Source organism: Raphanus sativus, unplaced genomic scaffold, assembly GCF_000801105.2.
Source record: "Raphanus sativus cultivar WK10039 unplaced genomic scaffold, ASM80110v3 Scaffold0721, whole genome shotgun sequence".
Taxonomy (NCBI): domain Eukaryota; kingdom Viridiplantae; phylum Streptophyta; class Magnoliopsida; order Brassicales; family Brassicaceae; genus Raphanus; species Raphanus sativus.
Genome location: NW_026616037.1, coordinates 18,107 through 32,011, shown reverse-complemented (window position 1 = coordinate 32,011; position 13,905 = coordinate 18,107). Strand labels below are relative to the sequence as shown.

At 37.4% G+C, this 13,905-nt stretch overlaps 2 protein-coding genes across 2 annotated transcripts; both read left to right on the top strand.

The window, feature by feature from the left end:
- The first annotated feature begins 510 nt into the window (after positions 1-510).
- On the top strand, positions 511-1,436 carry LOC108819245 (photosystem I reaction center subunit psaK, chloroplastic). Its single transcript, XM_018592245.2, is given in 4 exon segments — positions 511-671; positions 906-986; positions 1,062-1,191; positions 1,194-1,436. Coding segments are annotated over 4 exon segments (390 nt in total). The 5' UTR covers positions 511-587; the 3' UTR covers positions 1,289-1,436.
- A 2,748-nt stretch (positions 1,437-4,184) lies between these two features.
- On the top strand, positions 4,185-13,694 carry LOC108822456 (ABC transporter C family member 1-like). Its single transcript, XM_056997613.1, has 27 exons — positions 4,185-4,338; positions 4,836-5,257; positions 5,338-5,516; positions 5,609-5,648; positions 5,748-5,904; positions 6,106-6,220; positions 6,313-6,393; positions 6,677-6,701; positions 6,802-6,858; positions 7,042-7,107; positions 7,471-7,545; positions 7,701-7,808; positions 7,885-8,019; positions 8,146-8,252; positions 8,337-8,430; positions 8,532-8,699; positions 8,788-8,928; positions 9,044-9,244; positions 9,347-9,445; positions 9,554-9,706; positions 9,809-10,194; positions 10,283-10,463; positions 10,763-11,086; positions 11,268-12,024; positions 12,096-12,217; positions 12,651-13,332; positions 13,443-13,694. The coding sequence occupies exons 2-27, from the start codon at positions 4,925-4,927 to the stop codon at positions 13,538-13,540; spliced, it is 4,884 nt and encodes a 1,627-aa protein (XP_056853593.1). The 5' UTR covers positions 4,185-4,338; positions 4,836-4,924; the 3' UTR covers positions 13,541-13,694.
- The last annotated feature ends 211 nt before the right edge of the window (positions 13,695-13,905 follow it).

Sequence of the window (13,905 nt, the reverse complement as noted above, 5' to 3'; positions counted from 1 at the left end):
TGCATTTTAACAGTGAAAAAAAATTCAAGAAAGAAAAAAGAATGAGGAAGAAAAACATTGTGCTTAATAAATATCATAACGCATGAGTCCTAATCATAGTTGTTCTGTTTGTTATCTTCTCCTCTTTTAACTTTTGTTGATCCTCGAATCAGTTGCCGCTCCTCGCATTTTTGAGCTTTCGAGTCTTGTCCAAGCAAACTGAGGAGGTCTATTACTATCCTTCAAATGCGTATTAATGGGACTCAATTGCGAAGCCCAAAATAAACACCCACAAAAGTATAAATGCGCCAAAAATGAAGCCCAAATAAGGAAATGTTCAGAAACAAATTCTGCGATGTGTCAAAGACACGACAGCCTTATCCAGATACCAGATTTTAAATCAGCCAATAGTCACTCGACGCGTCAGCAAGGAGTAATCAAAAACAGAATCCATTTCTGTGATCGTCAAAGCCACACGATGATCCTTGGCTAAATCATTTTAAAGACTTATCAGAAGAAAAAAATCAGGTGTAAAATCAAAAATAAGAAGACTGGTTGCAGAAGAAAATATAAGTTTTTTATTTGCTTTCACGTAAGAGTCAAAGAAAATGGCGAGCACTGTGATGACTACACTGCCTCAGTTCAATGGTCTTCGAGCTAGCAAGATCTCTGCAGCTCCAGTGCAAGGCCTGGTTTGTCATTTTCCTTTTTCTTATAAAATGTTATTTGATCTTCTATACACTTACGAAACTTACATGCATACAGAATATATATAGAAAATTTAGGGGTTCAATTTTGTTCTTGATTGATCATATTTGACAAGAGACTTTGTAATATAGTATGAAGTTGTGTTTATTACATCACAACGATAATTTTAGTTAAAAATTCTCAAGTTTTAGTTAAAGTTACATTTTTAATGCTCTCAGGCAACTGTTGTGCCCATGAGACGCAAGGGGAATGGAGCTTTGGGTGCAAAGTGTGACTTCATTGGTTCATCAACAAATCTGGTAACTAAAACAAATATGAAAAAACCTTAATTAAGTATCAGCAGCAATAAATAGATTATTATGCTCTCTAATTAGATAATGGTAACGTCGACGACTCTGATGTTGTTCGCTGGGAGATTCGGACTAGCACCATCAGCCAATAGGAAGGCGACAGCTGGGCTTAAGTTAGAGGCACGTGACTCGGGTCTACAAACGGGTGACCCAGCCGGTTCACTCTCGCCGACACTTTGGCTTGTGGTACCGTTGGTCATATCATCGGCGTCGGAGTTGTCCTTGGTCTCAAAAACATTGGTGCTATTTAAAAACATGTTCATTTGTATTCTGTCAACTTGTAGATTTTTAAAAAACAAAGTTCTCAAGAACCCGAGGGGAGATCTAGTCAATGTTTATAATGTTTGTATCGCATTGTATTCCTCTTTAAAACAACTAGAACGACCGCATCTTCAAGTATGTAACGTGAAGCGAAGGCATTGTTCCCTTGTTAGAAAACACAAGTACTAGGTTTTATAAGTTTTACGTAAGCTTACATTAAAACTATGATGATAATATTTAATAGATCACATGAGTCATAAAGTAGACCCAGGCACTCTACATCTGTGTACTAGGCGATCTTTAACAAAGTTCATGTTGCAATCGCGTCTTTAGTCATCATCCATACATATTCGAAAGAGAAAAACCAAAGGTAACATTTGTCCTAAACAGAGAAGTAGCATTTTCATTCATGTCATAGATCATCATGTCTTTTTATTTTCTTATAAACTGATCAAGTCAATTACAAAAGAATCAAACATGCGACTAGCTTCAAAATATTTTTTCTCCAATAAGAAAAGGAAAACATAATTCAGTCGAGATAATTGAACAAAAGGAATTATTCTTTAGTTGGCCAACAACATCTTGGTCACTGAAACTTCATCATGTAACTCGTCAATGATTCTTACTTCTCACCTGAGACCCCTTTTGATTTATCGCACAGATCTTCGAGCATATTAAACCTTTTGCGGTTGTACTGGAATGATGATGCATTGGGTAGTTTCATCGAACCAGACGTGAATAAATTGATATAGCAAGAGAGAATAGTATACATAATTGAAGCGAATCTCCTTTGTAAAGTCTTTCTTTATAATTGTGTGGATTTTGTATCTTGTTTTATAGGCTTATATATCTAGAACCGCTACAAATACGAAAAAATAAATTTTGGAAAACTGTAGCTGAGTGGTTTAGCAATAGGCTTGCGTAGAAGTAGAACCAAACAATTTTTCCTTGAGAAAAAAGACTTCTGTGTATTCGACCAATGTAATGAGAGAATCGATATCAATGAGTACTATTTCTATTTCGTAGTATCAGTTTCTTTAGTTTAGTTAGTTAAAACATTTTGGCCAGTATGTAATAATGTAATGCAGACATCTGGATTCAAACTCGGATCTAGCGTTGAGGCGTTTCTAAGATCTTATCGAGGAATCAAAACATTTTGGCCAGTATGTTATAATTGTCCTAACTGACACGATTACAACTGAATACATAACTGAAGTTTGAACCCAGAAAATAAGTCAACTATCAAAATGTAGAAGGAAAAAAAAACACAAATTTCTCTGAGCAATGTTATTTGTGTCGTAAAATTGTTAGTTTATCGGATTCTTCTCTCGTTAGCTGCGTCATCTTCTTAATGAACCAATGGTCTAAAAAGAGGGTTTGAAACCGAAACCACATAACAGATAAAGTATTCGCATATTAGCTGATAACGTAGAAGTAAAACAATATTGTCAGCTTTCTCAACCTACTAAACAATGGAAGCTGAGATTGAAACTAAAAAAAAGAATTATGTACATATGTAGTCATTGCATCGCATGTGATCAACATTTTCCACCGACTAACTTAGCAATAAGTATGTGACTATATTAAATTGCTAGTAGTAGTGGTGAACTGTAGGCATTGATAATACGTTGTTCAAGTATCGTTTGTTTTATTTTGTAGTAGTAGTAGTAGTAGGAGAGTGGATGAGTCATTATGCTTTTGACCAGTAATTAACTCCGGAGTTTCCATGACTTTGAGAAAGTTACGAGATCTCTTTAACAAAACTCAAAAACAGCTATTAGCGTTTAAAATCATCATCGGGTCTTCATCATAATCGTGATTCAATAGGTTTGGAGTTATAACTGTTATTTATAGTAATTTAGAGTCTTGATCTTGTCATCAAATCATTCTATGTAATGCCCTCTTAATCAAACGATCTAAATGAGATGTACATGTAAATTGATATTTGAATATTTACTCCGATCCACAAAACATCGTCATCATCAACACTGACCTGGGCACTCAAAATATCAATTTGTTACACTACTGCTATTATGTACTATGTAATGGCAATGTAACGCTCATACGGTTAATGAATCCCTTATCTAATCACGACGTGACATTTTTGTGTGTTTAACACCGTTCATATCATATCGCAAATCAGGATATACCGTTCTGTTATTCCATTTCAAGAATATTTAGTTTTTAGAGTTTTTTTGGATATGTCTCCGAAAATATCTTTTTAACATTATAGATAATCAAATCAATTTTTAATAACTTTTGAACATATAACCCGGAAACACAACCAAAGTTTAAAGTTAATCAAGTAGTGATAGATTAATGGTCATTTTTTGGGTTTAGTGTATACATATATATCAGTTTTTGATTCGATTCCCCTGAAAACTATATTATCGTTACTTGGTTAATATGGATTTGAGTTTCAATCTATGTGATTAATATGATGGACTGTAACAGATAATAACAGATGACCGGTCTATCTCTGGTATTAATCGAAAAATATTTTCAAACTCGGATAAAACTGTGTAACACCTAATCCACTATGTAGCATTAAATACGTTCCAATTTCTTCGAAACTAACTGAATCAGCCTAGAGAATAATAAAAGAAAGAGTTAAAAGTTAAGTAGACATCTACGTATTTATTTGTTTATAGTTAAGACTATGTCGTTGAATAGCCAAGAAAGATTAACATAATCCTCCATGTTTGATGTAACAAAATCATAGTTAGTATTTAATTAAATTTAGCTAATTTACCCGATTTGTTTCTTTAAAAAAAAATTAAAGAAGTAGTAGAAAAGGTAGTGGTTGTTGTTACCTAAATCTAAATGAATGATTAATATGAAAATCTTTTTGACTCTCTCGATATTATATAAAATATATGAATATCATAGCAAGTTGTGACGCATCGTTTTGCTTCCTCAAAATCTCAATCTCTCTCTCTCGAGTTTATAAGATTACGTTTACGTCTTTCCTCCAAATCTCCGGCAAAACCTGTTCTCTCTCTCTCTCTCTCTCTCTGTAGCCTCTTCGTCGACTACAGAGGTTTCATTTCCTCTCTTTCTCTGCGTTTACCTTTAAAGCTAAAGACAAGTATATCTTTAACGAATCAGTTTCTGCGCTTGTTACCATATTCCATCCTAATGCTCCTAATATCATTGGTAGAGCTACATAAAAGACATTTCTCATAAACTTTGAGGTTATCATCTTGGATTTGATGACATCTTGTTTCACATCCTACGTTTAGGAGAGAATCTTTTTTTTATGTGGAAAGGAGTTAACCTTATGGTTCCTTCCCCTTATGGTGCCCGTCTCTGTTTTCCCTTTTTTCCCTTATGGGAAGAGGATAAAAAAGTTTGCCTCCACTAAAATGATTAGAATACTTTTCTTTTCTTCCGGCTAATATTTGATAAATAACCTGTCATCCACATCTTTTTGTTTTGTTTTTTATGTTTTTTCTCAAATGAGTACACAATCACATGATTAAAAAGTCCACTTTATCAAACTGTCAACATCACCCCGTTTCTTTGTTTCTCTTGCAGATTCCTTTTTAGGAGGTTGTTAGCAACTTTGTCATGTGCACTATCTGAGTTTGATACAACTTTGGAGGGGAAGCTCTTTTAGGAAGAAGATGGGGTTTGAGCTGTTGGACTGGTACTGCAAGCCCGTGCCTAAAGGCGTGTGGTCGAAGATGGTGGATTATGCCTTTGGTGCATACACGCCTTGTGCTATTGACTCTTTCGTGCTTGGCACTTCTCATCTGGTGCTGTTGATTCTCTGCCTTTACCGCGTTTGGCTCACTGCAAAGGAGGACCACAGAGTGGATAAGTTCTGCTTGAGGTCTAAATGGTATAGCTATTTGCTTGCTCTCTTGGCTGCTTATAGTACTGCCGAGCCTTTGGTTAGATTGGTCATGCGGATCTCAATCTTGGATTTGGATGGAGCTGGGTTTCCTCCCTATGAGGTATGTGTCATCATCCCTTGCTTTTCTTTGCTGTATGTTTTTTTACTGAAAGTTTTTTTTGGGTGTGGTTTCTTTGGCAGGCGTTCATGTTGGTTCTTGAAGCTTTTGCTTGGGGTTCTGCTTTGGTCATGACTGTTGTTGAAACTAAAACATATATCCATGAACTTCGTTGGTATGTCAGATTTGCTGTCATTTATGCTCTTGTGGGAGACATGGTGTTGTTAAATCTTGTTCTCTCAGTCAAGGAGTACTATGGCAGGTTGGTAATATTTGTCTATGCAAGTTTCATACCCTTGTCTGGCAGGATGAACTTATGTGCTTAAATTGTTTTTTGTTTGTTTTTGTTAACAGTTTCAAACTGTATCTTTACATAAGCGAGGTGGCAGTACAGGTTTTTGCACATTGATACTCCTTTTTGCCTTCTCTTTACCATGTATTGTGTATCTAAATCAGATTGTAGATGAAGCTGTTGTCTTTTGATAATATCCAGGTTGCATTTGGAACTCTATTGTTTGTGTATTTCCCTAATCTGGATCCATACCCTGGTTACGCACCATTGCGGACTGAAACCTCAGAGGATTACGAGTATGAAGAGCTTTCTGGAGGAGAACAGATATGTCCTGAGAGGCATGCAAATTTATTTGACAGTAGGTCACCTTTACCTACTTCTCATTTCCATCCTGTGGATTTGGTTATGTATATTCTTTTCTATTTTATTGTGAGAATCACCACAGAATCTCTGATCTCTGCTCTGTACTTACTACCTATCGGCAGCATTTTGTATAATAGTAGAATCTTCAACTTTGACTATTAAGTACCTTCTTACCAGTATCTTTTTCTCCCTACAGGAATCTTCTTCTCATGGTTGAATCCATTGATGACACTGGGATCCAAAAGGCCTCTTACAGAGAAGGATGTGTGGAGTCTGGACACTTGGGATCGTACTGAAACTCTCATGAGGAGGTATTTTTTCTTGTCTTTGATAAATAATAACTGTTCTCTTACTGTCTACGACTGGTGTGGTTGTGTGATATATATTTTAATCTCCTCTATAGCTTCCAGAGGTCCTGGGAAAAGGAACTAGAAAAGCCCAAACCGTGGCTCTTGAGAGCACTGAACAACAGCCTTGGAGGAAGGTAAAGGAGAAACATCTTTGTAGAGTGTCATGTGTGCTCTCGTCTCTTAGGAACATGGATTTATTGTTTGGGCTTGACTTGATGTGCGGTTTCTAAAACTACGCATCTGTGATTTTTAAAACAAATTATCTGGTTGTAATATAGTATATGCATTATGATTAATTAGGAGCTGTAAAACCTCTTATGGCTGTTTAGTTCAAGTATGTTTTTATGCATTTTTGAGTTGTGGAAACATCTTAAATATATTTCGTGTCTTATGGAAACGTGCTTCTGCATTTTGTAGGTTTTGGTGGGGTGGGTTCTGGAAGGTAATTTTGTTTATTTTAATAATACTGGTGGATTCAGAGGTCTTATATTAAGTGTGTTTGGAGCTGCTTAATCAAGTCTTTGATCTAAATTGTATCACAGATTGGGAATGACTGTTCACAATTCGTGGGGCCTCTACTACTGAATGAGCTCTTAAAGGTATGTTTCTTTCCCTTTCTTGCCTTGTAAAATTTACATGCACATGGATTTGCTGAGATGGATCCATATTCATCTGGCCAAAAAAATTAGTGTTTAACGTTCTTGATAGATTTAAAATCTTGTCATCCTTTGGATATTATTTTCTGATGATATCTCACATTGTGGTCTTAAAACTTTCTGCAGTCTATGCAACTTAATGAACCAGCCTGGATAGGTTACATTTATGCAATCTCAATCTTTGTTGGTGTGGTATGCAACAACTTCCTCTTCCCCTCTGCCTATTTTAATCTTTTGCATTCTAAATCTTTGTTAGAGATATGAAACAAAGCACTCGTTTTCTTGGTCTCTCCTCTTTTTTCAAGGACTGAGTTCAAGGAGTCATTTCATTTAACTAGAATATAGATGCTACAGAATTTTTACTGTTTCGAGCTGAGTTTAATCTTAGTCTGATTCGAGTGTATTAGAACCTGATGCTAATCGTGTAGTTTGTTGTCTTTGTATATTTTATTACCTTTGCATGTTGAAGGTGTTTTATATTTTAATATAGTTTTAGGGTAAGACTTTTCACCAAGGGGTTCCTTTAGCGCTTGATGTTGATGTTAACATTTTTAGGTATTGGGGGTTCTATGTGAAGCTCAATATTTCCAAAATGTGATGCGTGTTGGTTATCGGCTAAGGTCTGCACTGGTAAGCGAAGTTCCATTTTCTATTTCTTTTGCTACTTTGTTTTTTTTTTCTTTTGGATTCTGCCTCTCTTTATCTTGATGCAAAACATGTGCTACTAGTATGTTTCCTGAAAGCTATAGCAGATTATGTTATAATGTTTCTTTCTCCCTTGATAGATTGCTGCTGTGTTCCGGAAGTCGCTGAGGCTAACTAATGAAGGCCGGAAGAAGTTTCAAACAGGAAAAATAACAAACTTGATGACGACTGATGCTGAGTCGCTTCAGGTTATACCATCTTTGTTATGTTTTACCTCTTTAGCTTTTGTCTGTTTCTTTCTAAAGTTTCTCCTGTGTTTGACAGCAAATTTGCCAATCACTTCATACCATGTGGTCGGCACCATTTCGTATTATTGTAGCACTGGTTCTCCTCTATCAACAATTGGGTGTTGCCTCCCTCATTGGCGCATTGTTTCTTGTCCTTATGTTCCCTATACAGGTCCGTACATTTTTTTAAATGCTTATTTTCCATATGTAAACTATTTGTCTTTGCTTCTCTGTTATCTCTCCCCCAAGTGTCTTTCAGTTCAATGACAATGTCTCGTTGTCTTTATTGTTGAAACAGACTGTTATCATAAGCAAAACGCAGAAGTTAACAAAAGAAGGGTTGCAGCGTACTGACAAAAGAATTGGCCTAATGAATGAGATTTTAGCTGCGATGGATACAGTGAAGTAAGGATCATTCACTTTTTTGTTTCGCAAGATTGGAAGTTTGAGGCAATGCTTGGACTCACTAAACCACCAAATGATATGTAGGTGCTATGCTTGGGAAAACAGTTTTCAGTCTAAGGTTCAAACTGTTCGTGATGATGAACTATCTTGGTTCCGGAAAGCACAACTTCTGTCAGCGGTATGTCTCTTTTAAGTGCAGTGACTGTTTTTTTTTTTTTTTTTTTTTTTTTTTCGAATCTGACTCATTATTCTTGGTCTTTTCCATTTTGTTTACTGCAGTTCAATATGTTCATACTAAACAGCATTCCCGTTCTGGTGACTGTTGTTTCATTTGGTGTGTTCTCATTGCTTGGAGGAGATCTCACACCTGCTAGAGCCTTTACTGCCCTTTCTCTATTTTCTGTGCTTCGCTTCCCTTTATTCATGCTTCCTAACATTATCACTCAGGTTATTTTCCTTCAATTTTTCTTGCATCATGTTTTCATTTCTGGTAATAATTGCTCCTAATTGCTCTTTTTTATTTTACATTTTGTAGGTGGTAAATGCGAATGTATCCTTAAAGCGTTTGGAGGAGGTATTATCAACAGAAGAGAGAGTTCTCTTACCAAATCCTCCCATTGAACCTGGACAGCCAGCTATCTCAATAAGGAATGGATGCTTCTCCTGGGATTCAAAGGTCTCATTTCTCTATACTATCCTATGTTCTTTACTTCTTTTACTTTAATTTCATTACATATTGTCAATGAAATACAAAAAAAAAAGGTGAGCCACCAATATACATACATCTGCAGGCGGATAGGCCAACCTTGTCAAATATCAACTTGGATGTACCTATTGGCAGCTTAGTTGCAGTAGTGGGCAGTACTGGAGAAGGCAAAACCTCCCTGATATCTGCTATGCTCGGAGAACTTCCAGCTTTATCTGATGCGACCGTTACTCTTAGAGGATCAGTCGCTTATGTTCCGCAAGTTTCATGGATCTTTAACGCAACAGTATGTTTCTTATATGCTTCTTGTCTTCTATAGTACGGTTTCTTATGTGCTTTTAAGATATCTTTTGCATGCAGATTCTGAATGGTAATTTACATTGTGTAGGTACGTGACAATATATTGTTTGGTGCTCCTTTTGACCAAGAAAAATATGAAAGGGTGATTGATGTGACTGCACTGAGGCATGACCTTGAGTTACTTCCTGTAAGTTTCGTTAACGAATTGCATCGGTTATGTTGGTAACATGAACTTATCTTCTCTAGTTCTCAGGTATCTAAGTTTGTTGCCTCTTCTTTTCTGTTGATTGATTAGGGTGGTGATCTCACGGAGATTGGAGAAAGGGGTGTTAACATAAGTGGGGGACAAAAGCAGAGAGTTTCTATGGCTAGAGCCGTCTACTCAAATTCAGAAGTGTGTATATTAGATGACCCGTTAAGTGCCCTTGATGCACATGTTGGTCAACAGGTAAACTAACGTTTTGTTCTTCTTTCTTTGTATATATTATGCTTCTTTTGTATTGCCACATCTCTCTTCCTTATCACTGCTTTTGAGCAAACATTTTTATAGGTTTTTGAGAAATGCATAAAAAGAGAACTAGGGAACAAAACGAGAGTTCTTGTTACAAACCAGCTCCACTTCCTATCACAAGTGGATAAAATTCTACTTGTCCACGAGGGAACAGTGAAAGAGGAAGGCACATACGAAGAACTTTCCCAAAGTGGCCCATTGTTCAAGAGGTTAATGGAAAACGCTGGGAAGGTTGAAGAATATTCAGTGGAAAATGGAGAAGCCGAAACAGATCAAACGTCTGTAAAACCAGTTGAGAACGGAGACACTAATATTGTGCAGAAGGATGGAGTGGAGACAAAGAAACCCAAAGAAGGAGGAACCTCTGTGCTCGTTAAGCGAGAAGAACGTGAAACTGGAGTTGTGAGTTGGAAAGTTCTGAAGAGGTTAGAACTATTTTTCTTTTTCTTTTTGTGTTGTTGAAGGTCTCATTGTAACTAATGACTATATTGAGGTGTTACTACCATGTTCCAGGTACCGGGATGCACTTGGAGGTGGATGGGTGGTGATGACGCTACTTATATGCTACGTCTTGACTCAAATATTTCGAGTGTCAAGCAGCACTTGGTTGAGTGAGTGGACTGATGCTGGAACTCCAAAGAGTCATGGACCCCTCTTCTACAATATTATCTATGCTATTCTCTCCTTTGGACAGGTATGAGTTGCATTTGGTAAATGATCGAGTCCTTAACAATATATCACTAAACATTAGAGACCAATTTTCAAGAAATCCGTAGGTGATGGTTAGGCGCCTTATATACAATTAATGTTTAGGCTGGTGCCTAGACCGATTTTTTGAACGCTTATGCCGCTTTTTATTTAATATCGGTTTGAAAATATAAGTATATACAGACAGTCTAGACCGATTTTTAGAATACCGTTAGAAGACGAATTAATGTAACCATGTTTCCTCTGCTAAACTGTTATGCTAAGACTTGTCTTCTTTGTTTTCAGGTCTTTGTGACGTTGACCAATTCATATTGGTTGATTATGGTCAGTCTCTATGCAGCTAAAAAAATGCATGATGCTATGCTTGGTTCCATACTAAGAGCTCCAATGGTCTTTTTCCAAACCAATCCGTTAGGAAGGATAATCAATCGATTCGCAAAAGATACGGGTGATATTGATCGAACCGTGGCAGTCTTTGTCAACATGTTTATGGGTTCAATCGCACAGCTTCTTTCAACTGTTATCTTAATCGGAATCGTCAGCACTTTGTCCCTCTGGGCCATCATGCCCCTCCTGGTCGTGTTTTATGGAGCTTATCTCTACTATCAGGTAACATAACTTTTAAACGCTTTGTATGAGATTATTGATTATAATAGTGCTAGACCGAGTTTTAAAAATATTGTTCTAGAAAACATTTGGTCTAGGTCTGATTTGCAGCCTAGACCGCTTTTTAGAACTCTACTGATTAGTGTTGTGTGTACTTAACAACCCATTATTTCCTTAATTGTAGAACACATCTCGTGAAATTAAACGTATGGATTCCGTTTCAAGATCGCCTGTCTACGCTCAGTTTGGAGAGGCATTGAATGGTTTATCAAGTATCCGTGCTTATAAAGCATACGACCGTATGGCTGAGATAAACGGGAGATCAATGGATAACAACATCAGATTCACGCTTGTAAACATGGGTGCAAACCGTTGGCTAGGAATCCGTTTGGAAGTTCTCGGAGGCCTCATGGTTTGGTTAACCGCTTCGTTAGCCGTCATGCAGAACGGTAAAGCAGAGAACCAACAAGCGTTTGCGTCTACGATGGGTCTGCTACTCAGCTACGCTCTGAGCATCACCAGCTCCTTAACAGCTGTGCTGAGACTCGCGAGTCTTGCCGAGAACAGTTTGAACTCGGTCGAGCGTGTCGGAAACTATATCGAGTTGGCATCGGAGGCTCCACTGGTTGTTGAGAACAACCGTCCACCTCCTGGATGGCCATCTTCTGGTTCTATAAAGTTTGAAGATGTTGTTCTCCGTTACCGCCCTGAGTTGCCTCCAGTGCTTCATGGGGTTTCCTTCTTTATTTCTCCGATGGATAAAGTGGGGATCGTTGGAAGGACAGGCGCTGGGAAGTCGAGCCTCTTGAATGCTTTGTTCCGGATCGTGGAGGTGGAGAAGGGAAGGATCTTGATCGATGAATGTGACATTGGCAGGTTTGGACTGATGGACCTGCGTAAAGTGCTTGGAATCATACCTCAAGCGCCTGTTCTTTTCTCAGGTATGTCAATCTGGTACTTGTTGTTTTTCTTCTCATGAGTCAATAACTGATGTGTCTTTTGTTTATCTTAGGTACCGTGAGATTCAATCTTGACCCTTTTAGTGAACACAACGACGCTGATCTTTGGGAATCTCTAGAGAGGGCTCATTTGAAAGATACTATCCGGAGAAACCCTCTCGGTCTTGATGCTGAGGTACTTAGTTTAACGTTTTACTCTCTTGAAAGTGTGTGTTTATTAAATCGCTAGACGGACTAGTGATTAGGCTGATTGCTTAGGTGTTTAGGTGTTTATGAGTTAATGAACTATTGATTTGTTTTATATAATTTCATATTTGTATAAGATATTTTTATTTTTTTACTTTAATTATCAAAATTAGATATACAAAACAAAATAAATTAAATAACTTAATTAATGGATTTTTATTAACATATTAATTAATTTAACAGATTTAGACTAATTCTAATCGATTTAAAATGATTTATAATAGTTTAAACCGATTTGAATCGAATAAATGAGATTTTAAAAATTCATTTCGGTTATGATCGATTTGCGGCCCAGACACTGTTTAGACCTATTTTTAGAACCATGTGTTTATTAGAGTAACTCAAAATCTTATTTTGGTCAGGTATCTGAGGCAGGAGAGAACTTCAGTGTTGGACAGAGACAGTTGTTGAGTCTTGCACGTGCACTGTTGCGAAGATCTAAGATACTTGTCCTCGATGAAGCAACCGCTGCTGTTGACGTTAGAACAGATGTTCTCATCCAGAAGACCATCCGAGAAGAGTTCAAGTCATGCACAATGCTAATCATCGCTCATCGTCTCAATACCATCATCGACTGTGACAAAGTTCTCGTTCTTGATTCCGGAAAAGTCAAGGAGTTCAGCACGCCCGAGAATCTTCTATCGAACGGAGAAAGTTCGTTCTCGAAGATGGTTCAGAGCACAGGAGCTGCGAATGCTGAGTACTTGCGTAGTATAGTGCTTGATAACAAACGTACCAAAGATGCTAACGGTGATGACGATTCATCACAACTTTTAGAACAAGGTCAGAGGAAATGGCGAGCGTCTTCTCGTTGGGCTGCAGCTGCTCAGTTCGCTTTGGCCGTGAGCCTCACTTCATCTCACAACGACCTTCAAAGCCTCGAAATCGAAGATGATGACAGTGTTTTGAAGAGGACTAGAGACGCTGTAGTCACTCTGCGCAGTGTTCTCGAAGGGAAACATGATAAAGAGATTGAAGAGTCTCTTGTTCAACATGATATCTCGAGAGAGCGTTGGTGGCCGTCTCTTTACAAAATGATCGAAGGTAACGTTGTTGTGAAGATCTATCTCTCTGCTACTTCATTGAGAAATGTTTGAAGTTTTATTGATTTAAGATTTTTTTTTTTGTGTGTACACACACACACACACTTTCAGGGCTTGCGGTGATGAGCAGATTGGCGAAGAACAGAATGCAACACCCGGAATACAACTTAGAGGGGAGATCGTTTGACTGGGACAACGTTGAGATGTAGAGGAAGAAAGGCTTTACATAAGTTGACCTAAAGGTCTTATTTTATGAACTTGTCGACTTGTTTCTTGTAGTACACGGAACAATATGTCCATTTAAATGCAATTATGTACACAGCCAAAAAAGAATCAGTTTAATTTAGTCAAGTTTCTAAAATCTACATACAGTACATAACTTTCTGTAAGGTCATATTTCCTAGAAAACAAAGCCAAATATCAATTTGGAGATTGGTTCCCAGTGTAGAAAGGTTACCCAATTGATACATGCTTGCTTTGGCAATGTTGGGAGAGTTATCTCATGCTGAAACCTCACGTGATTTACAAGAAACTATGTTAAAAGAAGAAATTTTAGGTTTTGGGATATGATAGA